This window comes from Strix aluco, chromosome 9 (assembly GCF_031877795.1).
Source record: "Strix aluco isolate bStrAlu1 chromosome 9, bStrAlu1.hap1, whole genome shotgun sequence".
Classification (NCBI taxonomy): Eukaryota; Metazoa; Chordata; class Aves; order Strigiformes; family Strigidae; genus Strix; species Strix aluco.
The window spans coordinates 17,152,033-17,177,500 of NC_133939.1; the positions used below are offsets into that span (position 1 = coordinate 17,152,033).

A 25,468-nucleotide genomic window follows, 5' to 3' on the forward strand; every position below is an offset into this window, starting at 1 on the left:
CTGGGTGTATTACAGGGTGCGGGGGCAACCTTGGCCTTGGGAGCTTGCGGCTCTCCCTGGAGGCACGCACAAACCCCCTGCCCTCATCGCCCGCGGCTGGGAAAGGGTTTCGCACACCTAGCTGCTGACATTGTTTGCTTCTCGGAGATAGCATCTGTGCCAGGCCGAACCGGTGAGTGAAACCAGCAAGCGAATCCAGCCCCTGCAGCCGTCAGCGCTGCCGTGGGCTCTGCTGGGTCTGGCGGCCCCGTGTGTCGCCCCTCCGCCAGGGCCTCCTGCAGCAGCACAGGCCTCGGGGCATTGCGTTTAGACGTGCCCCGGGTTTCATTAGTGCCGCCGGGCGTTAATGGTGGGGCTGGTGGCTGCTGTGGGAGCGAGAGGGTTAGAGCTGGGCTTAGGGAGGGGAGCGTTGGAGAGGCATGTGTCAGTGCTGAGCGCTGTGGGCAGGGAGGGAGGGATGGATGGATGGATGGATGGATGGTGGATGGATGGATGGATGGATGGATGGATGGGTGGATGGGTGGATGGGTGGATGGATTGATGGGTGGATGGATGGATGGATGGATGGGTGGGTGGGTGGGTGGATGGATGGGTGGGTGGGTGGCTGGGCAGGCAGGGCAATGTAGGGGTGGGTGGAGGGACAGACGCGGTAGTGTGGGGCTGGATGGACAGAGAGACGGGGCAGTGTGGGGACGGACAAAAGGACGTGCATGGGTGTTGGTGGGTGGACGGACGGGCAGGGCAGCTGTGGGTGTGTGCCGGATGGACGGGCCGTGAGCGCACGGAGCCCTGGAGAGGCGGGCCGGCCACGGACGGCCCGGGGCGGCCGGTCACGGCGGGGTGGGCCGCGGAGGGGCCTGTCACAGGGGGACCGGTCACGGGGGGCGGCGGTGCCGGTGCCGTGTCGCCGCCCGGCGGCGGGCGCGGGGAGCGCGGGGCCGGCCCGGAACCCGCCTGCCCGGAACGCTGCTCCGCAGGCGGCGGGGCGCGGCGGAGGAACCCGGTCGGGGCGGCGGAAGCGGGGCGGCCCCCCCGCGCCTTCCGGCTCCGGCGGCGGCATGGGCAAGAAGCAGGGCGCGGGGCTGGGCCGCTGCCTGCAGCGGCAGCGCGGCCTGGAGCGCCGCGGCACCGCCTCGTGGGTAGGGCCAGGGGGCGCCGGGGGGCCGGGGAGCCGGCGGCGGGGGGGGCCGGGGCGGCCCGGGCTGACGGCGGCGTCTTGTCTCGGCAGCGGCACGCCAGCGAGGTGGGCGGCGAGCGCGGCCCGGAGCTGCGATCGGCGCCCGAGCAGAGCCCGCTGGAGGAGTTCCTGGCCACGGCCGAGCTGGCCGGTACCCGCTTCGTGGCCGGTGAGCGGCCGGGCCGGGTCCTGGGCTGCGGGGCGGGCGGACCTTGGGGCCGGGTGGGAGATCAAGGGGCTGGGGAGGGGGTCCCGGGTCTGGGGGACCCGGGCGGGGAGGCAGGACCGGTTCTGGGATGGGGGAGTGGGAGTAGGCCTGGGTCTGGTGGCGGGGTTGGCTGGGTGCGGGATCGGGGGACAGGGGATGGGGCCCTGAGCCAGGGCTGGGGGGTGGCAGGGACAGGCAGGGCTGGGGACATCTGCCTGTCGGGTGAGGGTCTCGCTCTTTCTCCAGAGCGTCTGAACATCCAGATCGTGTCTGCCCAGAGCCGCACGGGCCTGCTCACGGCCCAGGAGGCCCAGCGTGTCCGGCAGCTGCATGAGGAGAACCGTCAGTTCCTGCGCATCCCGCGGAGGTGAGTCCTGCAGGGCCGGGCCTGGGTCCCCCTGGGCTGAGTGGCTGCAGGCCTGGGGACAGGCCTCTGCTTTGTCAAAACCTGGGGTTGGGGAAGCCACTACCTGGCCTGCAGGCACCTGGTGTAACCCGCAGCACAGGTGCCTGCCTGCCACACGGGTGCTGCCAGCCACAGCCCACCTGTCCTGATTGTGTAGGTTCCTGCTCAAAGCCTGGCCCTGCTGGGGCTGGTGCATCCAGGCCACCTGGTGAGCCTTTCCAGAGCTCTGTGCATGGTGGACTGAGAGGTGAATCCCCCATCTTAAATGCTCTACAAATCTTAGCTCAAGAGAACAGCTTTGTGAGATCTAGTGTGGACAGGACTCACCTGGTGGAGTTTAGAAGGAACAATGGAAAAAGGCATACTTAAAGCTGCTGAAAACAGGTGCACACGCATGTCTGAACCATAACCATCTCAGTGTAGCTGAACGTGTGGTGCTTGTGTTCTTTATGGATTTTTTTTGCAGTAATGTGACTGGTCTAACTGCTACTTCTGACCACTTGCTCCAAAATGTGCTTGTTGCAGACCACTCTGGGATAGGACAACCAGTGCGGAGGACTTGAAGCAAGCTGAGAGAGAGAGCTTTCTTGAATGGAGGCGACAGCTTGCCCAGTGAGTATGCCACTTGTGTCTGGGTAGGTAACTGGTGGCATTTGGAGAAAGTGGTGAGTTATATTTATCCTTGCTGGACCTATGAAATTAATGTCTTGTCAGTAGCAATCTGTACTTGTTCTGGAAGGCTGGACATCCCAGCCACAGTCCAGACATGTCCTTGTGGTGAGCTTTGCAAAGCTCTTTAATGTGTGCATGTTCTTGTACTGTTTACAGTTAAAATTCTTTAGGATGGAGTGTGATGTTCTGCTCTTGCCTATGAAATGGAGAAGTGGTGAATGTGTCTTCTGAGAGCAACAGTGCTGCTCTGAATAGAGTGCAGTGCTGCCAGCCTGTGTACAGCAGCTTGTGCTGGTCCGGTGCTGCGTCTGCTGGCCTGGAGGGTTCGGTGCTATCTGCTCACACCTGCGAACACACAGTTGCCCTGAGTAAAGTCATTCAGGCAGTGGTAACAGTGAAACAAGGGTTATATAGAGCCATTTCAGCTACCATCCCCAAATTTGTTACGTTTTCCAGGTGATACTCAATGAAGTAATAACTGCTGGCATTTGGGATAACTTCTCTGATATACTACTGTGGCTCTGAAATTTCACAGCAGACTTTGAGTTTTTGCTCTTTCCATCATTTACCACTTCTTCATTGGCATGATCAGGAACCATGTCTTACTGCTGAACCAGTGCTGCTGACACCAGTTTACCTGGGTGCTTGATCTATTTGCAAAACTAGCAGAAATAGTACCTACTATATCAGTCTGATTTGATAGCTCCCTCTGAAACTAAAGTCTCCTGGATCTAAGGAAGAACTGGTGGTGTACTTACTGCTTGATGTGGGCCAAATACAATGTCTTTTTTCCATTTTGCCTTAGCCTCGAGGAAGAAAAAAAGTTAATTCTAACGCCATTTGAACGAAACTTGGAATTTTGGCGTCAGCTTTGGAGAGTCATTGAAAGAAGGTAAAGTATATCACTATCCACTTTTTAAAAAGTAACATTTAATGTGTTTTCCTGAGTTGAAGCATTTGAGTCAAGCTTCAAGTGTCTGAGCACAGGAAAAACAATTACAGTTAATAATGTTTTATTATCAGCACTGAAGTGATTTTGTTTTGAAGTGATCAAAACGTGACGTGAGGAAGGGCAGCTGCATGGTGGTGCACACTAGCTCTCAGCACTGCGATTCTGCAGGTGGTTTGCTGCCAGTCTGATGATTCTTCAGATGCTGCTGCTCTTGCCTCTTCCAGTAACTGTGTGGGAGGCCTCTTTTGAGAATGTGTCTTTGAGATCTTTTGCCGAGATTAACCCTTTCCCCTCTTTCTCAACCACACAGTTGCGGCCTGACATTCCAGGGCAGGAGGCAAGGGAGATCAACTAAATAACATTGGGAAAGAAATAGCCTTTTGGTCCTTGGCCTCTTGCCATGCAGAGAAATTGCAGCAGTGTACAAAAGACAACAGCCTGTCATATCACAGAAATAGCTTTGTTTGCTTTGCTGAGCTGTAATATAATAGGAGTGCTATCTGCTACATTAATCTAACTGGGGCATTTAATTTCACTAGTAATTAAGTTTGAGATCATCTCGTCTGATTCTTCCTAAAATTGAAAAATACTTCACCAGTGAGGTCATGGTGAGCTGGTCCTGTCACAGAAGTGGCTTTGTACTGGGTGCTGCTGGCCTTTGGCCGGGGGAGAGCTGGGTCGGGAGTATCCACTATAGGGTATCATGTTGTGCGGTGTGAGTGTATTGTGTGTTTTGAGGTGGCTGGAATGTGTTATGCTTTTCTGCTCTTGTTGGAGAGTAAGGATGCTGTCTCAGAATTGAAGGAAAAGTTGTCCAGTCCCTTACTTTGCCAGATGATTTTATCTGTTGTCTTTCTTTTTTTTCTTGTTTGCTTCAAACTAGCTGCCAGCAGTCTGATTTGGTAACTTCTCTGTATCCCATCCCAGTACCGTGGTGTCAGCTTTCTCTCATATTGATCTTTGAATTTCTGTAACTGTTCAGTACCTCTTTGTATCCATGAGGCTTATTAAATTATTCCCTTGGGGGATTTATTGATTTATTTATTTTTTTTAATATGTAACCAACTGCCTAGTGAGGCTTGAAATTCTTCCGTTCAACCCGTGGTGTTCTGAAGCTGTTAACAGAGTTAACAGAAGTCTGTGTCAAACAAATAGAATCAGGATGTGGCAACCAGTATTTTAAATTACCTGCCTGGAGAAGTTCTAGTGGAAGAGGCTGTAGTTAAATTTCCCCCCTTCCTTTTGAAAAAAGAAGCATGGGTGCCTCTGGTATCTGAAGCCAGTGCATTTAATTTGCATGTAGAACTGATGAGTCTTGCTCACATAAGAAGTGGTAACCTGGGTTCTGGATTTGGAAGACACTTCCTAAAAGCACTCTTGCAGGGCCTTGCTTGCATGAGGAAGCAACACAGAGTCGAAGACTATTCTTTCACTCTTCTGTGTTTTTTGTGACAAGAGCACAAATGAAATTCTGAAAATGCCTGATAGCAAATGCTTAGAATCTGCAGGTCATTTGTGGGAGACTTTGTACATCTTGCTCCATGCAAAGGGGACAACAGTGTTCCAGAATATCTCACTGTCTAGGAAAACCACTTCTTCTTCCTCTCTGTAGCCACCTCACCACAGTTTGGGGATGAGAATAGACAGAAATAAAGTTGTGTTATCATATTTTTTACTAACATTCTAAGGGATAGACTACCACTACTCTGATTCCTGCCTGCTGAGCATTTCTGAAGGATAGATGGATTGGTGAAGCCCACATGCTTCCTTTCTCCTTGCTGGCTGTACAGGAGAATTAGCCAAGTGAGGCAGAAATACTGTACAGCAGTACTGGCTTGTAGCATAAGCATGGCTCTGTTGGGGCATGTGGGATGCTGACATGCTTTGTTAATTCAGTAAAGGTACTTAGTAGGATAATACAGTTAAAACAGTTAAAATTCCAAGCAAATCCTAAAAGCGAGTAATGTGCTGTGCCTCACTGCTTTCTTTGAGGCAAGCTAAGAAAATGGTACTTATGGGGCTTTCTTTTATTTTTGCAGTGATATTGTAGTCCAGATAGTAGATGCTAGAAACCCCCTTCTGTTTAGATGCCAAGATCTGGTAAGTAAACCACTTTCTTGAATGTTGTGTTTATTTTATTTCTTAGAGTTTTTATGATTTATTTTTTGTTTAACACATTTGGCAACCTTGAAGCTGTTCTGCTGTTGTGCTTAACAGGATATCTTTATGCAAGTATTCTGGCATCAAATTATTTTCCTTCAGTGTTTTTTGATACTTCATGGTGTTGTGGATTTAGAGGCAGTTCTGCAGACATTATCTTGCAGATATTATATCACTCCTCGTTACCTACTAGAAGTGTCCACACTTAAAGGAATTGTTCTGTTTAAAAGCATAGTGGGAAAAAAATGGGTGAGGCTTACTGTGCTGAAAGTGAAGGATCAAGAGTTATTGAAGTGACAGCTTTGTGATGATGGACTATAGAACACTGCATCAGTGAGATATGAAATTGCTCAAATAGTTGATCTTAAGAGTTCCTGCTATGAGGTGCTGATATATCTTGTCATAGCTCTAAGCAGACAAGGTGTTTGCACGGGTGGCTAGAAACAGTCTGTATTGCAGTAGTTGCATGCTCCAATTTGTTCTAGTAGCTGTCTGCTAAACACCAGTCCCATCTAGCCCAGGGGATGGCAAACTTAGCTACAGTCACGTGGAGCTGGATGGGGTAACTTGTCTTGCTGCTCTGTTATCACCTTGCAGGGAGGAGGAGTCCAAACCAGAGTACAAACTGATCCTTCTCTTGTTTTCTTCAGGAAAGTTACGTTAAGGAAGTTGGCAATGACAAGGAGAACATGATCCTGATAAACAAAGCAGATTTGCTGAGTGAGGAGCAGCGGGCTGCTTGGGCACGGTTCTTTGAGAAGGAGGGTGTCAAGGTGGTGTTCTGGTCAGCTCTGGCAGAGTGCAGACGGCTGTCTGGAGAAGCAAAGGTACTGTAGATGACCAGTTCAAACTGAGTATGTGCTGGCTGCCTCTGATAACTTGCTTTGCTGTTATGCTTGTGATATGCCTGAGCACCTTTCTAGGAAAGGCACAGTCCTTGTCTCAGGGAAGGATTATTCTAAGGACCTATACAGCTCTAAACCAGCATTTTAATGATTGAATTGGAGACAAAAGTGATGAGAGTAAAATGGTGAAAAAGGTGGTACACCATTCAGTTGCTCTTCATAGTGCTTGCAGTTTCTCTTTCAAGGTTAATGACATGATAAATAATACTGAACTAGAACGCGAATTTCTTCCTTAAGGCTACTGATGAAGACCTACAGAAACAGCCTTTGTAGATCTGTTTGCAAACTCTTAACTCATTGACAGAATTGGAATCCTTTCCAAGAGGGATGCTTTGAGGGATGCAGTTATCTTTACAGAGGATTTTTCTCTCCCAGGGATGAGAGTTGTTTCTTAGAGAACCTAAAGTACCCGAGAGCCTTTCTTTGCCCAGTGGAACAAACTGTGCTGCTGCCCCAAGTTAGTGTTATCAGTAGATGCCACTTTCAGGTTTTACTGGGTTCACCAGTTACAGCCATTGCTATTCAGCTATGGAATATCCCATATCTCCTTCCAAAAATACCTGTGCTGTTCAGCTGGTTTACAGTCCTTGGATCAAATGTTTTTACAGATTGATTTAAAAGCAAGACTGAAAGTGTTAGTTCTGTTTTCTTTTTTAAAAAGAAAGGTCAAAATACTACTGTTAGGAAAAGGTCTTTCTCTTGAATGTGAACTGTTTGCAGGGGAGAAATGTAGAGTTGGACTAAAAACAAGACAGCTTGAAATTATTTTAATGAAATATTTAGACCTGAAACAAAATGGCTTTGTGTTCTGAACATTGTGAAAAATTTACATTTGTTCCTATTACTAGGAACACTTGATAATTTAAAAAAAAAAATTGCTGGGCTCTGCTGCTGCTGTGTGTAAGGATGCTGTGGGCGTGTGCGTATTCAGAGTTGTGCTTCTGGGAAGAAATCTCTAATGACTTCACAATGAAGCTGACAATCCCTCCTGGAATACTTTTGTCATGCTCCTAAAACAGGCTAGTTGTTTCTACATCCTACTTAAGACCCCTAAAAAACCCTGTGTGATGTAAGCAGTGAATTGTCATTCCTTGGGATGTGGCTGATGAAAACACAGTTGACTGCACTGCAGCAACTGCAGTCAACAGCAGGACTTAGTGTTGTCCTTGCATTTCACCTATGAAATACTGTCCACACAGGAACTAGGCACTGAAGATGTAGCAGAGGACGCAAGTGATTCTGAGGATGAAAGCTCCAGTCAGGAAGATGACGACACAGCACAAGACAGTGCAGAAAGCACATCCACAGGCAATGCTTTGCAAACTGTAAATCAAGTTCTGGTTAGTGATGATGACAGTAGTGATGAATATGAAGACTGTGAAGATGATGAAGAGGAGGCCTGGCAAACCTGTTCTGAAGATGAAGGCGGGGACAAAGTAAATGCTGTTGCCCCAGAGAGGATAGAAAGCAGGACTGATGGTGCTGCAGTACAACATGTAGTGCAGGAGCAGAACAAGAACATCAGGAACTTCAGCCATCTGGTACAGAGAAATGAGCTGCTGGAGATATTCAAAACCATGCACAATGGACCAAGGGTGAAGGATGGGGAAGTTAATGTTGGGCTGGTGAGTTGGACTTTGTGCTTAACTGGAACTTGCTTAATCTAAATTTTAATTCCATATGGCTTCCAGGGGGAAAATTCATCATGTAGCCTGGCTTCCTGTAAGGGGAAAAAAAACTGGCAAGCACAAATCACTGATGGTTTTGTGCAAAGATTAATTCTGAAGTTCCTGGAGCTCAGTGTTCCCTGCTGCTTGCTTTAATTTATTTAGTACTTTTCATTACAGTACTTTTGTGTCAGAGCTCTGCCAGTCTTCTGATATCACCCTGTCTGTTACCATTCCACTTTGTCATCTAGGTGGGTTACCCTAATGTTGGCAAAAGTTCAACCATCAACACAATCCTTGGAAATAAGAAGGTGTCAGTGTCTGCTACGCCAGGCCGTACAAAACACTTTCAGGTATTGCTAACAAAGAACATTGTTTTTTGTTTTTTGTTTTTTTCCCTAGTGAAAGAGAGCTTCATTATGAGCTAGTTGTAACTAAGTGGACTCACTGAGAATTCTGCCAACCTGAGCTCTGCCCAGCAGAGTTTAGGCTGGAGAGGGGGTGGGCTTGATTTATATCATCTTGGAACTATAGTTCTTGCTTCCAAACTCTTGCTATAGTTTGAGAGTCGCTCATGAGAACTGCTGTGCAATGAGAGATATTTTCTATCTCCTGATTTTAAGTAGCTTGGCCTTTCTTTTTTCAACATCAGTCATGAGCAGAGAACCTCTGAAAAGTGAGTGCTCCTCTGAATAGCTTAATGTCAAGCTTTCAAACATCCTTGTCTGCAGTCGTTGCTGTGAGTGTCTAATTATGCCACAATTTTCATATAGATCAAGCTCTTAATTTTGAGGTAGCAACCCCAATCCTATAATGAGCATTGTGGGATTTGTACTTGTGCAATCTCCTACCTGTTCCAAAAGGTCCAACATAGGTAAAGGTTTCTGGAGTGCTTTCTCCTTTCCCATCAGATTGGGGAGCTGAAGATCTTGCTGCCCCCATCTGGACACCTTATTTATGAACCTTGGAAGTGCTGCTGTCTTCCACATCGGATTTCCTTAATTCCTTGGCTGGGGCCAGCAGGGCAGATGTCTCTGTTGGTAGAATTTCTGCTTATTCTCATTTGCATCCTTGTTCCATCTATGCATTTGACTTTTTTTTTTTTTTTTCCTTCCTTTTACCTCCATGGACACTGACTTGCCTTGGTGAACTCATCGGTTATTTATTGTATAGACGCTGTATGTGGAGCCTGGCCTGTGCCTATGTGATTGTCCTGGTCTGGTGATGCCATCTTTCATCTCTACCAAGGCAGAAATGATTTGTTCTGGAATTCTGCCTATAGACCAGATGAGGGACCATGTCCCACCCATTTCCCTAATATCCTTTGCATGGGGTTTGTGAGAGTGTCTGCAAGCATTGGATCTGGAGTATGCATGCAGCATGTTCCAGCCCTGCCAGGGGCACACGTGCTTGTGCGTTGAGGGCAGTGGGGACACGCATTGGATAAAACAGCCCTGCTATGTTGGTCTCTCCCCATCTCATTTCAATTTTGTCTTGTCGGACTTGCATCCGTTTTTCCGGTTTGTGACAAAATCCAAATGTCATTTGTAATGTGTGCTCTTGAAGTGACTAGGGCAAGATTACTTGTGTAGCTGAAAATCACCAGGTGGTTTCCTTCACTAGCTTACGTTTGCCAGCATATCCCACGAAACATTTTGGAAGTGACCTATGGAATAAATATCATAAGGCCAAGGGAAGATGAGGATCCAGATCGAAAGCCAACAGCTGAAGAGCTGCTAACAGCATATGGATGTGAGTGATGATCCCTTTAAAACCTATCGCCTATGCTGTGTGCTTGGTCCTGAATACAGCCTTAAGAGAACTTTAAAAAGTTAGGCCCAACTCAGGTTTGTCATGCATTGAACCTCCCCATTAGGACTTGCCCCTGCCTCTCAGGAAGGGTCTTTGTTAACAGCTGATCTCATGTGTATGTTGCAGAGCTGCTTTGCAAGTTTTGTCTGCCAGATGTAGTGATTGTGTTGAGAATGTTGAAGTGCCCTGCCAGTCTGTGTAGTGTGGTGTGATGCTCTCATCCTTAGATACCTTCCATCAACTATGTCTTGAATTAGACTTTGAAGAATGCAGCGAAGGTTTATCTCCCTTGTCTGATTCTCTGATGCAGTTAATCTTCTCTGGCCTTAAAACAAAAATAAAAAACCAGCAGGTTTTCTGGTGATAGGGAGATGTCACCTCTCATCATTCCTCTCAGGCTCAGATGCTTGTGCAGTCCCTCTACAGTCAGCAATGTTCCCTTTTTTCCCTGCTTTCCCCAACAGAAGCCTCTTTCTAAGGGAGTGTTTTTGAGAAAGGATACCAATGTGCAGTTAGGCAGCAGAGAAGAATGTGTTAATTCTCTTGTTGTACTGACACAGAATGTACTTTGGATTTGTCTTCTAGATATGAGAGGCTTTATGACAGCACATGGACAGCCAGACCAGCCGAGATCAGCTCGTTATGTGTTAAAAGACTATGTCAATGTAAGTTCTATTTACATCTGGGTTTTCTTTCCTGCTAGGTGGTCAGTTGAAGGCTTCACTGGAGCATGAAGGAGTACAATAAAGTGAATTCTATTTCTCTGGATAAAATTGCCTTATATTAAACTACTCTTTAAATTGGGCTAATTTTATGTTCTAAAAGAATAAATGGAATTTCTCAAGCTGGTTACTCTTAAAAAGATGATTGCTTAAAAATAAGGTGACAGCTAAATAAATTATCCTATCTCTAAAACAGGCAGCAGATGTTCAGGAAACAAACCCATTGTGAGACCAGTATTTGGCACTAAAGACTGTAGTTCTGAGTGTTGTAATACTGTGTGCTTCTACAGCACCTCTCAGCAACTTATTGTTGAGTATTTCTTAATATTATCCTCCAGTACTCCTGGGAGTTTTGCACTGTGTTCGCAGCTGGAAATGGTGCTTTGAAGTAGAGGTTGAATGGCCCTTTAACTTAGAAATCAAGCCAGTTGTTGCCTGGGAGGAGAAATTAAGTATACTGATAGTCTGTTGGTGTGAGCCCCTGGGCTTCCAGGACTGCTCTTAGCTCTGGAGATGTTTTCATTCGTCTTTGGGCATCTCTCAGGTTTGTGGGGGTTTTTTTGGTAATAACTGTATTCCATTGCTTTCACAGGGGAAACTGCTGTATTGCCATCCACCGCCTGGCATTGACCCAAATGATTTTCAGCACCATCATCAAAGATGTCCAGAGAGCAGAACCGTGCAGGCCAGTGGACAGGTGAAGCCTGAGAAGAATACCAAAGCAAAAAAAATTGAAAATGTGGTGGACAAAACATTTTTCCACCAGGTAAATCCTGGAGTTTTTACAGCGGCACTGGTGTGTCATAGTTACTGGAAAAATAGCTTGGAGGATGGAGGGTACTGGTTTGAGTTAATGGTGTTATATGACATTGGCATCTGCATGTACTTTCTACCCGAGAGTGTTCTGTTCTTTTTATTATCTCCTAAATCACTGGGAATGTCCTAGGTGACTGAAAGATACCTAATGAGCTGTGCATAGTTGACTTTTAAAAGGTCAGTGGGGTGACCCCCATCATCATGGGCCTAACATCAATCTTGAGCAAACAGGAGAGTGACTGGGAAGACAGACAAGGAAGGAGGCTGGAGTGTGAGACAACCGACAAGGAACATGGTTTTGGACTAACAGGTCCTTCAAACTAACTTTCCTTTCTTGAGATGACATATTAAAGGGTCGTGATAAGCTGCTTTAAGACAACTGATTTAGTACATGGTGGTTTTGACTCAGAATCTGAAATCAGATGAAAAGACCGCGATTTAAAATCTAATTGAGAAATCTCACGAATGGAAAATGGGAATTTCTCTTAACTTCTGTGCTTCTTGTTAGGTCACAGAGGGATCTGTTTTGACTCTACACTACTGAAAAAAATTATTAATGACTTGTAATGAAATGTCAAACCCGTAACTGATTAAGTCTGCATACCTGACAAAGATCAAAACAGGGTGTTTAGCAGTGAAGAGAATGGATCAGATAGCGTGATCCATTCTGCTTGGTTAGCTGGATATGAACAGTGTTTGTTTCAGCACAGCTAAAGATAGTCTTGCATTTGGAAACAAGAATTCAGGCCCTTTTCAAAAAACAGTGAGCTGTTTCGGAAAACTGCGACCTGAAAAGAATTTTTGGGATTACCAGACTCTTCCTCTGGCTGCCCAAAGTGCTGGCACGAGCTGTGAGCCCCAGCAGTGCTACCCACACTCCAGACTTGAGCAAGTTATTTTAGTTTCTGGCTGTCACAGATGCCAGATTTATTTGCAAAGACAATTTGTTGTGTGCAAAGCAGAGACTGTGAGAATCAATCCTAGCACTGTAGCTAATGTCTGTTGGAGCTCGGTGTCCCGTCGGTGCTCTGCCTCTGCTTGCAGTGGTAGACGCTGAGGACCTGGCGCAGCAAGGCATGGCTGCAGACAGAGCTGGAGCCTGCTGGCAGCCTTTGACTCAGCTGCGTGGTGTGACCTTTCCTGCAACTCTGGAGCTGGGGGTTGAGCAGGTCTTGATGGGTTTGAGCTTGCCTGTGTCTGGTTTTATTAACATGTCACAGTTCCTTGTGGAAATTATCTTCTCATCGGTCACTGGTGATTATGTCTCTTCTTCCAGGAGAACGTTCGTGCCCTGATGAAGGGGGTCCGGGCTGCAATGGGATACCGGCCCGGCAGCGGCCTCGTGCCTGTGACTACACCCACTCCTGGGAATGTGGTAGGAAAGCCCTGGAAAAAACACGGAAACAGGAACAAGAAGGAGAAAATTCGCAGGATCACTAAGCACCTGGAGGCTTAGCTGTGGCACGGGCATCTGGCCTTTCCAGGGCAGGGACTGCACTGTCCTGCAGGCCTGAACTGGCAGGGGGGATAAGTGGGCATCACTAGCTCACCTGGGAGCTCTGTGCTATGGATTGGCCTGGGCACGGGACAAGAATGGGCTCTGATAGTTGGAGCTCATCCCTTCTGAGAACAAAGGAGACCTGGCCGTTTGTGTTATCTGGAAGCCAGCCCATATGTTTGACTGCTGCTGAAACATCCTTTCTCTGGGAGCAGATGGAGCCGTGTGGGAATGCTTTTTCCTTCCATAAAGGATGTATTTTATAGCTGTTGGGATCAAAGCAATCCCTGTAAAACTGACTAAAATCTTTAAACAGTTGAATTTCAATGAGTGATGTTTGTTACATTGAGACACTATTGCTCATCTTTTTTTTTTTAAAGCTTCTTTGTTGATTTGACAGAACACTTTAGTGAGGTAAGAGGATCGTTATTGCCCTCTTCCTTCTCTGCTATACCAGCCCTATTCTGAAGAATCCAGTACTGAAACTACTCCCTATTTCCCAGCTTAAGGCAGAGCAGAGCACACCATGCAAGGAAAATGTTGCTTTTATGTCCTTCACACTGAGCTAGTATCAGTTGTTTTGCTGTGTGACTTCCCATTGGTATTTTAAAACATTAGCTCTGTGTGACTGGCCAAAAATCTGGTGCTAATTTGTCCTTGAATATATTTGAGACTTTACTTCCTCTATGGTGTCATGTTCTGTCTCACTGACCTATCAGGCATTGACCTAGTCACAGAAGTGTAATAAGGGCAGATTTTAATGAGTACGTTAGTATTTGATGCTAAAAAGACTGTAGTCACTTGGGGTCAGACTTAAGTGAGATTTAGTCCTTGGTTGCCCTGCTGAGAAAATTTGTGCACTTGGTCAGTGCTCTTCATTCCTAGTCCAGCACAGGGAGTAATGATAGGACTGGAAAGTCTTGCAAAGACAAGTTGTGCTTTGTTTTTAGGTGGTGAAGCAGAGTAATGGATGACACTGGTCTCTGATACTAAAAAAGGGATTTCTGTCTTGTAATTTTGTACTTTCCAGGCCTTAAGTGTAGGTGGAGAGATGAAAGCAACTGCTGAGCAAAGCCACAGCAGAAGTGGGGTGTGCAACCAAGCTGGTTTTGGCTTTGTGATCCTTCTTGTGCTTGTCCTGTAGAGCCAATTTGCACTGCATATGTGGAGGGTCCCCTGACAGCAGAGCCCTTGCCTTGGCTCCTGCTTCCCCTGGAGACCCTGCTTTAAAGTTCTGAATTGTATCACTGGAGGGAAGATACTTCCCTGCCACCTGTAAAACTAAACCATAATTATACTGAATGGTCAATGGTATTTTAAGTCAGTGTACCATAGCAGAAAGTAGATTCTCAGGAGAGACTCTTTAATCTGGCTCTCTTAGAGAAGATGATTTTTGCCTTTTTTTCCTGAAGAGGTTGTGCCCTAGCCAAATTGGTCTCTGATCAAGCTTCCCCACCCTCCTTGGAGGGATGGTTTCTGCTTTCGTCCCTCAGAATACTTTAGGGACCTGATTTCTCAGAAGCACTCATTTCTTTTTGGCCTGTCTAGTGTGAAGCTATTACCTGTCAAATTGAAGGTGGAGTATCCTTTATTGCAGTTTTAAAATATTTTTTTCCTATGCTATTTCTTTTCTTTCAAAGCTTTTTAAATTCTTCATTCATGTTGCACATACTGAGCTTTTTTCTTTTGCATTCTCAGCCCTTTCCTGCTAGCTGGGTCTCCATGAGCTTCCTTGCTGGACAGGCTGTGCCCTGGTGTAGCCCCTTCCAAATCTAGTGAATAACAGAAATCCCCAGGGTCTGAGGCTTGGGGTGACTCTGCTTGTTACTTGCAGAAACCTTTGGCCACAAGACCTGCTGAACCACTTGCAGTGTTTGCATGAATGAATGGAGGGTAGTGCAAATACAACCGAGCAAATAACGTTTGCTCATGTTTGTTAAATGCAAACTGCTTCTCGTTGTGCTAAAGGACTCTTGCCTCGATAGAAGAAGGATCATAAACAAGAGTTGTGGACATAAAGGCTTCTTAATATTTTATGCTGCTATTGAGCAGTGGGCAAACCAGTGAGGACCATGGTTAAATTAATGCTTTCCTGTGGTGGTTTGGTGTGTTGCTGAACCGCATCCGCCCTGCCCTACCCTTGCCGGGGAATGCCGGCCGGGCCGTGTTGACAGCTCGGTACAGCACATAGGAGCAGCTGGCAGGCGTGAGGCAGTGTGGGGACTGCTCTGTTGTCAGGAGTTTGCACAAAGGAGACATTGTACTTTGCCCTAGCCACCTGCTGAATGAGCCTCTCGGCTGCTCCTGTTGCTTTCTGCAGAAGGCAAGTTTCCATTTTTGAGTGCTGTTTTCTTAAAGAGCCTTGTGTGTGTAGGGGGAGCGTGTGGGCTGCAACCAGCTCCGGTCTGTTCTCTGGGATCAGCAGCACTTTCAGCACCCCAGCGGTCTGCCTCCCCTTTTAGGAAACTTTGCTTTATAGTGCAGGCAGTTTGTTTTCCTGGCCGTTGTTACCTGCAGCAGAAACACAGAGCCAGTTTGGGGATATGGTTTGAAGCTGATCTTCCCTGTTACGATACCTTGCACTTGCATCATGAACTACAATTCTCCTCCCTGCAGGGCAGGAGATGGAGCTGCCATTCTTCTCCAGGTCTCTTCTGCCCAGCTTAGGGAGCCCCAGTCTGACCAGGAGTCTGCTCCCAGCAGCCTGTGGTGCTTTCTGCCCCGGGGGAGCTGCTGGGTGCTGTTCCGTGGGTGGAGGGTGGTGCTGGGTGCTGCACCTGCAGGGCAGTGCTAGCAGCCCGTGGTGGCACTCCCTGCCCAGGGACGCTCGGAGCCAGCCATGCAGGGGACGCTGCCCGTGGGACACAGTGGCTCTGCCACCTGGCCAGCGGCTTGCCTGGCCGGGGAGCCGGGCTGCATGTCCTGGGGGCTCTGGACACTGGCTGCACTGTGCTGGATCACCGCTTGCTCGCTGTAACTCCCCGGGGCTGGACTGCGGGAGGCTGTGGGGCTGCTCTGCTCTGACATCCTGTGGTGCCGAGCGTGGCTGGAGCAGCCTGTCCCTCTGCCTTAGGTTGTCCTGTGGGTGCCCGGGGCAGGGCCGGCGGCAAGTGTCCATCCTCTGCCTCCTGTACAGCTTCCTGGGCCACATCTGCAGCACAGTCGGAGCGCTGCTTGCCAGTCAGCTCGGCATCCAGGTGGGCAAACTCCGTGCGGTGGGGTGGGGACACACCCTGCACCCTGCCCAGCCTCGGCAGTGGCTGTGGGACCCACACCTGCCTGGTGGAGGTGCTGCTCTCCTGCCCTGGGGTGCTGGCCCTGGAGAGGATGGATTTTGGCAGCCTGGCTCAAGACAGCGTGGCAAATGCAGTCCATGTCTCTCTCCAGATCCTCACAGGTGCCTACATGGCTGTGACTGACGTTGTCCGCTTCCTGCTCACCCTCTTTCTCCCATGCCCGCCTGAGTCCCAGAGGCCAGCAGGTGTGTGCAGAGATACCCCTCCTTGCCATGGGTGCAGGTTGGTGGCAGCCTGCTCCGAGCTGAGGGCTTTGGGAGCACTCTCTGCCCCTGCTGGGCAGCCTGGCATGGGCACCTTGGGAACAGCAGCACCTGGGGTAGTGGCATGGTGCTCTGGGCGAGCAGGGGGTGGCTGGGTAGCCCCTGGGGTGGAGGAGAAGTGGGGGATCTAGTGCAGCCCACAAGGGCAGGATGGGGCAAAATCTGACCTGAGGAGGATGCCTTGAAAGTGAGCCCGTGTCCCATGCAGGTCTGCCCCTCCGCCGGTGGAGGAGGCGGCGGCAGCGGCTGCGGGATGGTCTGCTCGCCCTCACCCTGCCCCTGTCCCTGGGTGCTGGCAGGTCTCTGCTGGCGCCTGGACCCTGGCTGTCCCGGGAGCAGCTCAGGGGAGCCCAGCGGAGGCTGCTTGGGGCAGTGTTCGAGGTGAGCTGCCCCTTCATCACTCCCCCAGGGCCGGGTGGGCAGCGGGCAGAGCCTGGGTGAGCACAGGCAGCTGCCAGGCTCTGAGCACCAGTGGGTTTGCTTTGGTTGCATTTTCCCCTTCGCCACCCTGGTGCTGCCCAAGCTGGTGTCTTGGCTTCCCAGAGCTTTGTGTCCCTGGGGTGCCAAGGCTCATCAAGGGGTGCTCTTTGGTCCCCCAAGACCCACACCAGCCTCTGCAGCCCGGGGGGTGGGGGCTGGGAGAGGCAGCCCCTCCACACTGCAGCAATTCTGGTCTGGCAGGAGTGGGGTGAAGTCCCTGGGATCATCAGGGGGTTCTGGAACAGCTGACTAGGGCGGTGGGGACAGGGCTCCTGCTGGGAGATGTGTGCTGGGTCCTCTCCAGACCCCTTCTCTGGGCAGGCTATGATGGAGGTGTTCCTTTGCCTCCTCTGTTTCTTCTCCCTCCCTTAGGACAACAGGGAAGCCCTGGGCTTTGTCCTGGGACTGCTCTCTGCCCTCGTTGCCCTCACAGTCAGGATCCCCGCACTCTCCAGAGCAGTAAGTGTCTGCATGGTATAGCTGCTTTTATGCCCCCCAGTCCCAGGCAGGGCTCCCCAGCCATGATGGTGACTCCTGCGACCCCTTGCAAGAGCCTTGGGGGGATGCAGGGTGCCCATGCCCTCTTCACAGCCCCTCCCGGCTGTTCAGTCCTCAGGGCAACTGCAGGGTTTGGCACAGCAGCCCCCTTCCCAGCAGGGTGCAGGGTTCCCGTGCTGGCTGTGGTGGTGTCCCCGGCTGGGGACGGGGTCTGTGTCTCCAAAACAGGCTCTGGGCTGCTCAGTGCAGGGGGAAGTCGTTCACGTGGAGGTGGCTGTGGGCCACCCTCAGCTCGGCCACAGCCGGCGTCCTCTACGCAGCAGCGATTGTCACCCATGACCAGCAGCCTGGGCACATCCTGAGGGCCCTGCCCTGGCTCCTGATCGCCCTGGGCTCAGCTGCACTGGACATGGCTGTATCCTTTCCTAGCTTCTCTCCCAGGATTCTCGGCTGGGACGTGGAGGTGGATGGTGCCTGGGCTGTGGGACTGGCATGGGCAGGGGGCTCCGCTGTCACTCCAGAAATACCCTTAATGGGGGTTCAGCTCCTTTTCATCACCTGCATGGCCAAGAGCCAGACAGGCCAGCAGCTTGTACCAGAGGTCCCTGATGCCTGGGCCCTCCTGGCTGGAGAGAGAGAGGATGATGATGGAAGAGCAGAGGAAGAAGAGGTTTTTTTCTTTCTCTGGTTGAAGGGCAGAAAGGAGAGCTGCCCTGCTCGGCAGTGTTACTGCTCTGTCTCCCCAGGGGAGGGTGGAGGGATGCTGGGGGCCGGGGCCCCGTGGAGGAGGGGCATGGAGGGTCAGCATGCTGCAGGGCATGGCTGGCACTGGGAAAATCACCCTCACCGCAGGGCCACGTGCATTTCCCTGGCAGCAGCTTGGCACTGGTGTGCAGCTCCTAGATGCTTCCTCGGCCCCAGTCGTTGCTGCAAGGGGGGAGGCTAGTGGGGAGGATCTGGCTGCAGGACCCAGATGTGTCAGCTCAGCACCATCCTGCACCCACCCAGGTCCCCAGTTCGTGGTGTGGCTGGAGCGGTACTGCTGTTGGATGGGGATGGGAGCTGTGCCCCTTGGTGCAGGCTGTGGCGTGGGCGCAGCTCTCCTGGTTGTAGCTGATGTGGCTCACTCTCCTTTGCAGGATGCAAAGTGGGCCCCGCTCAACATGTTTCCAAAGCCTAGGTCTGGGCCCAGGATGGTGGCAACCAGCCACTGCTTAGACCTGATGATCAGGCTGGTGCAGCAGGTGAGAGACTGCCAGGGCTCAGTGCACCCCCCGGGGCTGGGGCAGGATCTGGGGGGGTCAGGAATGCTTTTGCACCTCTGGCAGAGGATGAGCTCTCTGCAGATGAATTTGGGGGGTGTGCCCAGATTTGGGGGAGTGAATGCATCTGCCTTGCTGCCCTGCACAGCAGGGAGAGGCCAGCAGCTTGCAGATGCTGTTGCAATGTGAGTCTTGAGGCGCTGTGTGCATACCAAGACTGCTGGGTTTTGGTGCTGTCCCCAGTGATGTCCCCCTCCCTTTGATGTCCTCCTCTTGCTTTCTATCACCTACCAGACTGGTTACGGCATGGCGAGGCTGCCCGGGGACTCACAGACGGGTGCAGCAGGCCCTGTGCCGCCACAGCCCCCCGCCTGCCCCCTGCTCCCAGCCCTTCACCCTGGGCTCTCCTCACCCAGCTCCTCTGATGCTACCTCCATCAACTCAGAGCTCGAGGTCAGTGCCTTTTCCTGGCTCTTAAGATGCTGTTTCTTCTCCCTTGGGGCTTTGCCCTGCTGCAGCATGTACGTTAAGGCATCCACCCCTTAAGGTGACAGCCCTGGTGCCAAGTCTGGGCCTGTTCGGACAGATCTGTCCCAGAGCAATGCCTGGGATGCTGCTGAGGTGCATGGGCTGCTCTGCAGAGCAGAGTTCAGAAAAAGAGCATGGAGACTAGCTTGTTCTGCCAAGGTGTGGGTGAACCACCACAGCATCTCTGCATCCCCTTGCACAAGTGTGCCAGCCCCGCTCTCAGCCTTGCCTGCCTGCCTGGGGAGTTCCCATCCATGGCTGCTCCTGAAAAGGCTGGAGCCAGGATGAGGTCCAGGTTGTCCCAGGCTCACTCAAAGGTCTTTTTACTCTGAGCTGCAGCTGACATGGTCCTGCAGAGAAGCTGCTGCGAAGTGAGGGGGTTTCACAGGGCTCTTCTGAGTGGTGTTACATTGGCCCTTCTCTTTTTTTTGTCTGTCTACTAGTTAGCAGAGTTGTTATCAGGAGAGGGGCAAGACTCGTACCCTTCCAGAGCTTGCCTGCTACCTCCTGGTAGTCTTGCGTAGTTTCTCCTAAGGACTTTTTCTACTCAGGCTGCTGCTGTTGGCTGCAGGAGAGTTTCAGTGCAGGTCACCCTGGTGCAACACTGGCACCAGTTCTGCCCTGGAGGCCCAGAAGTCTGGGGCTGTCCTTCACACACAAGACTTGCTGTTGCATGTCAGAGCTGTTGCCTAGGCCATCCATCTACTAGAAAATGTGCTTTGCAGAGTCTGTTTTGGGGGAGAGCAATATTTTTTACTCTGTTCCTGAAAATGGAAGCATCGTGGGTGAGCAAGTGAGGAGGATGCCAGGATGCACTCACTGACTGCAAATCCTTGAGTTGCTCTGCCATGGGGTGCCGTGGCTCTTCTAACGCTGCAGTCCGTGGCAGGTGAGGTACGAGCCTCACTTCCGTCAGCTTGGCAGAGCCAGCACTACACAAAAAAGTCCTTTGTCTGTCACCCTACTGCAGACCACTCCATGTGGCTGTCAGGGTCAGGTGTCTCTGATCTTTTCTTGATATCTCAGCTCAAGGATGGGTGGGATGATGACTTTTGCACCAGGGAGTCCTGCAGCAAAGGGCTGCCACGCATACATCTCGCCAGCTTTCTGCAGTCACTGCCTGGTCCAAAAATACTTCATTAGTTCTATGGAGGAGGCTGAAATCCTTCTCTCCTGCCGTTAGGGGCCGGCCTTTCCAAGGCAGAAGGGGAGCAGCCCTGACTGCAGGCAGGCGTCCCCAGCTCAGCAGGTTTGGGTCCTGTTCCAGTCAGGGATCCCAGCAGAGGTGCAGGTCCCCGGGGCCTCTCCCCACACACACACGATCTCACTGTTTACAGCCAGCCTGTGCAAGAAGATGGTCAAGAGAACCATGGTGGGAAAAGCGGCTCTTGCCCTGGCAAGTGAGGAGCTATGTCCAGGGCCTCTCAGGCTCTTTCTACCAAAGTTAAGCAGCTCTTTCCTAATTATCCTGATTATCCTGAAACACTGTTGCTTTAAAGTAAGAAGCAATTTCACACGCACCACACCCCCCCACACACCTCTGCTCACACCTCCTTCCCTGCTCCGGTGACCTTTATGGACTTGCCCGGCCCCAGCATGTTCCTCTACCCCACATATCTGTGAGGAGCAGCTCAGTGCTCTACCCCTGCTGCGTGGTGGCTCTGGTCCAGCTTTTTTCTTGAGGTGTGGGGTTTTTTTTTTTCCTTTTGCAGCAAAAATATTGGGGAAAAATATCACTGGGCTGTTGGGAAAGAGGCAGGGAACAGCTGCCTTCCCAGGGCGCCTCAGAGTATGATCCCTCAGGGCTAAATGCCTGAGGTACCCAAGACCTCTTGGGACATGAAGAGAGGTCGTGGTGAGGACAAGAGGAAAAGAAACTGGGCTCCTGAGTCAGAGGAACTCTGCCCTAGTGTTTTTTATTGCTGTGTCTGTGGGAAAAGGGTCTGTCCCATGGGTGGTGTCAGGGCGGGAGGGCTGTGCTTGCTGGGTGGAGCAGACTTGTGTTTGCCCTCCTGGAAATGTCCCCCTCTAATCCCCGGCCCCTTGTCACTTGGGAGCCGTAGCAGTTGAGGCAAAGAAACAGAAACATCGTTGTGTCCCTGACGGGAAGTTCCTGCAGTCCAGACAGGCTTTTTCTGCCTGCACAGAGCAAAGGGAAGCTGGAAGCCTCTGCAGAGCCCCTTTGTGTTGGCTGGCACTGGTGAGCCAGCCCAAGCGTCATTTGGGGGTTCACAGGGTTTTTAACAAGAGCTGTCTCTGCTCGGTGGCTCTCAGAACTGGCTGTGCTCATGGCAGTGCCGGGGGGATGCTCAGGAGCTGTTGCTGTGGGGGTCCCCGGGAAAATGGATTCTCCCTCTCTTGATACACTCCACGTCTCACTCAGCCACTGTCCCATGTGTTCCTGAGTGATCTCCTCACGTTGCCTGGGCAGGGAGGGAAGCACATGAGAAAAATGGAAACCAGCATTGTTCTGCTTTGAGCTTTGCTTGCGTTGTTGTGGTGAAAGAGAGAACCAGAAACATTCTAGTTTCAAACATAACCAATTCCCCTTTCTGGAAAGAGGTGGTGCAGATCCTGTGCCTGCTCCCTGCAGGGAGCAGTGCTGCCCAGGGCTCCTCACACCCAACTGTGGCACTGCCTGCTCCTTTCTCTTCACAGTGGGACTTTGAAGACATGATGGTGCAGTGGAGCCGGCCCAGCCTTGCTGCTCAGCCTTGCTCCGTGCTGTGCCCAGGCACCTTTGCACAACCTGCAACCCCTCCAAGATGCCCTGAGCACCCATCCTCCCATCCGAGCAAGCAGTAAACAGCAGAAGGTGATTCCTCGGGGCTCTCCTGGGCCTGGGAGAGGTGATAAGCTCTGGGGTGCCATCAGAGGCTGCCCTGCCATGCTGTGCCCAGAGCACTGCCTGGGTGGAGCAGTGATAGCTTCCAGCATCTCCTTTCACCCTTGTCCTGCTGCAAAGGGGTGTGGGGATCCCCCTTCCCCGCCACTTTTGGCTGCACTCCTTGGAATTGGGTCTGTGGGAGAGGTGCAGCCTCATGGCTGGGTTTAAACCCAGCAGTCTCCTCTTTTGGTTGGGCTGGTGTTTTCCCCAGCACTGGGGGTTACAAGCCCTGCCCAGTCATGCTCTGCAGACTCTGGAATTGAAGCCTGCTGAACTGCCCAGTGAGGCAGGAGAGAGGGACAGTCCTCACTGTGGCTTCCTGCTGGTGGCTGCCATGCTTTCTGGCCATCCTTGACTGCTGAACTAGCACTGCAAACCAGGGACCAGCGAGACAGAAACCCACCTGGAAGGTTATATATGTCTTAAGTGCTCTATGTGGAGGACTGACCCATCGCTTGTGGTCTGCCTATCAGGTGCCGGCTGCTGTAAAGGAGAGCGCTGCCAGTTCCTGCATTGTGGAGGTGAATTTCTTGCCCTGGGATGATTTAGTGACTCAAAATATGTGTGGTGCAGACCAGACGAAGATGAAGAAACACGGGAATCCATGTAAAGGTCAGGGGTGAGCAGCTAGTTTGGGCACGTTCAAGTGCCTTGGGCCACCTGTGCACTGGTGAGGCTGCAGCTGCGGTGCGGGGATCCCCAGGACACCGCAGCCCATGGTGATGGATTTGTTGCACATGAAGCACTGCTTTGTCTCAAACGTCATCTGTGTCTTTCAAAACCACGTGCTGTGCCCTGCTGCCCCAGCCCCAGGATGCTGGAGGGGAAGCCCTGGGTGGCCTGGACACTCGGCTGGAGCAAGAGGATCCAGGATGGGGACTTGGAACCTGCCTGGCTGCTCTCCTGCTCCTCTCTGTTACAGAGCACAGGGGAAGAGAAGATCTTCCTGCACAGGAGAGTGGTGGAGAGCACAACTTGCTCCCTGCAGCTGGAGCTTAGCTCTTTGCCCAGAATGGGTGGTGGTGGCTCCTACAAGGAGCACATCAGGGGAAGAGCCTTTGCTATAGCCCTGGGCTGATGCTGTCTCCCACGATCTTTTCTGAGGCGCTGGTGGCTTGTAGCTGTCCCTCCTTCCCAATGGCACATATCCTGCCCCGGCCTCTGGGTTCTGCTCCAGCTAAATAAACTGGACGGAAGAAAGAAATGGGAGACCACGGTGTTTCAATCATGGTCAAGTCTCATCAAGCTATGGTGCCTGACACTGCCTTCCCTCCAGGTGAACAGCTGAGCTGGCACCTGCCTCGGGCAGTGGAAAATGCCTGTTGTCTCCTTAACTGGTGAGGTTTAGCAGGGTGAAGATGGGGCCCCGGGGCACCCAGACCCTGCCTGGTTTGCCTGCAGCAGCAAAAGAGCCGTTGCAGAGCTCCTGCTGATAAGTGCTTGCATTCATGTTTCCAAAGGCCTAAGTGAATTGCTGAGTGGGGAGGCTCAGAAATCCAGACGCCAGACAATGGAAAGGCTGGAAACATAAAGGAAAGGAAATTCTTCTGCTGTATTGCCTTTCCTATGGCGATAAGATAACCCGAAGTGAAACAAAAGTCTCCGCTGCAGACGGTGGGGTGGGCACCTCAGCTGCTTTCTAAAGTGCAGGAGGATGTCTGCGTGAGCCGGGATTTCCCGAGCTGGTGAGGCGGGCAGCCGTGTTTGCGATGCTTTGCAATGAGTCTTGAAGCAACAGGTAACCTGGCCTGCTCCTGTTCCATCCCATGGGACCATCCGTGTCCTTCATTTATGCACTGACAAGAGAAATCTTACTTCAAATGCTCTGGAAGAGCTGAGGGAAGGGAGGCCACAACGTTTGCTAGTGGTACATAATTATCGAGTGTATGAACATCCCAAAGCTGGTGGTGGAATGTGTTGAAAGGGTCTAGCACTGCTGAGTGGCTGGGGGACAGAGTGACAGGCTGTATTGCATGGCAGAGTGGTGGGGACAGGGACAGGGAGGAGGCTGGTCATGGGACCACGGTGCTGTCTGGGAGCTGCTAGGGCAAGTGCTTCAAGTGAATCTGTGCCCTGCCGGTGTGTGTACCGTGCTGGGCATCCCCCAAAGTGCCTGGAGCTACGCAGGCCACGAGAAGAGGAGCAAGGGGCATGGATGACATCCGAGTAAGGATGGAGGTGAGTCTCTGAAGAGGTGTCCTGTCCCAAAGAGGGGATGTGATGGGGTGGGTACTATCCAGCAGAGGAAAAGAAAGAACGAGTGCCTATGCTGTGTCTCAGAGTACAGGGACAGGGAGGTCTGAAATGAAGCTGGCCAGAGACAAGCTTAGATTATAGCCTGCAGGCTCAGAGAAGGCCCAAATTAACTGCGGAAATCATTGTGGGCTATTTTGGGCAGTGAGACTTGGATGAATGATGAGAGAAGTTCAGGGAGGCAGGCCAGGGCTGCCCCTCTGGCTCAGGAAGCCCCCGGGCTGTGGCTGCTGGGAGTGGCAGGGTGGGCTGCAGGAGGTCACCCTGCGCTGCCCTGCTCAGCTTTGGCCCCAGAGGTGAGCCTCTGGTCTGCCCCGAGGGCTGCTCTGGTGTCCCGTCGTTAACAGTTGAACTTCAGACAACAGCGGGATGGGTGCTGTGCCTGGCAGGGCAGCGCCTGCTCCCTTCTCGTGGGGGGTCCTGCACAGGGTGCGGTGGTGTTTGCTCAGGCTGTGGGAAGGGATGTTGCAGGCTTCAGGGACCCGAGCAAAAACAGGAGCTGCACTGGAGGGTGCTGGGGTTTGGGCACATCACACATTACTGTGGTTTGCAGCTCCACAGCGGCTGCACTTGCTCTCTGCCCCGGGGTGCAGCAAGGGGAGATCAGTGGTCTCAGCCCTTTCAGATCTTGTATTCAGTCCACCTGTTTTTTTTCTCCTTTGGTTTTACACTGATGGCCCAGCTCTGGAAAGGGGAGGGCTGATCTGTAGGCATGGGGAGACGTGCAGGAATCAGGACAGCAGCAGCTTTGATCCGACGGTTGTGAGCTTGAGGCACCTGACAGTCTGTCCCTTCATCCTGCCTTGGGAAGCAGGACCCGGCAGCAGAGCAGAAAAGGGCACAAAGCCCTGTAACACTGGGCAGGTGTTGCACATCTGTGCAGCGTGGTTTGCTGTTACCTCTCTGCCTGCTCCCTGTAGTCCTCACTGGCTTCTTCTGCTGGGGTATTTGGGGAGCTACCACTGGCACCAGCACCTCTGATGGAGATCACACCACCAGCAACCAG

General features: G+C 51.4%; 2 protein-coding genes across 3 annotated transcripts; both read left to right on the top strand.

Annotated features, from left to right (window-relative positions):
• Positions 1 to 1,024: 1,024 nt before the first annotated feature.
• On the top strand, positions 1,025 to 13,316 carry LSG1 (large 60S subunit nuclear export GTPase 1). 2 transcript variants are annotated; one of them, XM_074833918.1, is made up of 14 exons: positions 1,025 to 1,139; positions 1,229 to 1,346; positions 1,632 to 1,752; positions 2,317 to 2,403; positions 3,269 to 3,355; positions 5,455 to 5,515; positions 6,226 to 6,402; positions 7,680 to 8,105; positions 8,399 to 8,500; positions 9,321 to 9,464; positions 9,776 to 9,899; positions 10,545 to 10,624; positions 11,274 to 11,447; positions 12,774 to 13,316. In XM_074833918.1, the coding sequence occupies exons 1-14, from the start codon at positions 1,059 to 1,061 to the stop codon at positions 12,951 to 12,953; spliced, it is 1,962 nt and encodes a 653-aa protein (XP_074690019.1). In that variant the 5' UTR covers positions 1,025 to 1,058; the 3' UTR covers positions 12,954 to 13,316. The 2 variants fall into 2 exon arrangements, with proteins under 2 accessions (XP_074690019.1, XP_074690020.1); XM_074833919.1 differs by lacking the exons at positions 1,025 to 1,139; positions 1,229 to 1,346; positions 1,632 to 1,752 and adding an exon at positions 1,781 to 2,175.
• Positions 13,317 to 13,338: 22 nt separating this feature from the next.
• On the top strand, positions 13,339 to 23,413 carry TMEM44 (transmembrane protein 44). Its single transcript, XM_074833920.1, has 10 exons — positions 13,339 to 13,409; positions 16,069 to 16,192; positions 16,383 to 16,476; positions 16,763 to 16,935; positions 17,407 to 17,947; positions 18,077 to 18,202; positions 18,672 to 18,776; positions 19,089 to 19,247; positions 21,981 to 22,137; positions 22,683 to 23,413. The coding sequence occupies exons 5-9, from the start codon at positions 17,942 to 17,944 to the stop codon at positions 22,125 to 22,127; spliced, it is 543 nt and encodes a 180-aa protein (XP_074690021.1). The 5' UTR covers positions 13,339 to 13,409; positions 16,069 to 16,192; positions 16,383 to 16,476; positions 16,763 to 16,935; positions 17,407 to 17,941; the 3' UTR covers positions 22,128 to 22,137; positions 22,683 to 23,413.
• Positions 23,414 to 25,468: the final 2,055 nt, after the last annotated feature.

Coding starts and splice junctions, on each gene's coding strand:
- LSG1 (XM_074833918.1), top strand. CDS start 1,059: ATGGGCAAGAAGCAGGGCGCGGGGCTGGGCCGCTGCCTGCAGCGGCAG. Junction 9,465..9,775: donor ATGTCCCACCCATTTCCCTA/ATATCCTTTGCA, acceptor TCACTAGCTTAC/GTTTGCCAGCATATCCCACG. Junction 10,625..11,273: donor TGTTAAAAGACTATGTCAAT/GTAAGTTCTATT, acceptor TTGCTTTCACAG/GGGAAACTGCTGTATTGCCA.
- TMEM44 (XM_074833920.1), top strand. Junction 18,203..18,671: donor GAAGAGCAGAGGAAGAAGAG/GTTTTTTTCTTT, acceptor TCTCCTTTGCAG/GATGCAAAGTGGGCCCCGCT. Junction 19,248..21,980: donor CCATCAACTCAGAGCTCGAG/GTCAGTGCCTTT, acceptor TTCTCTTCACAG/TGGGACTTTGAAGACATGAT.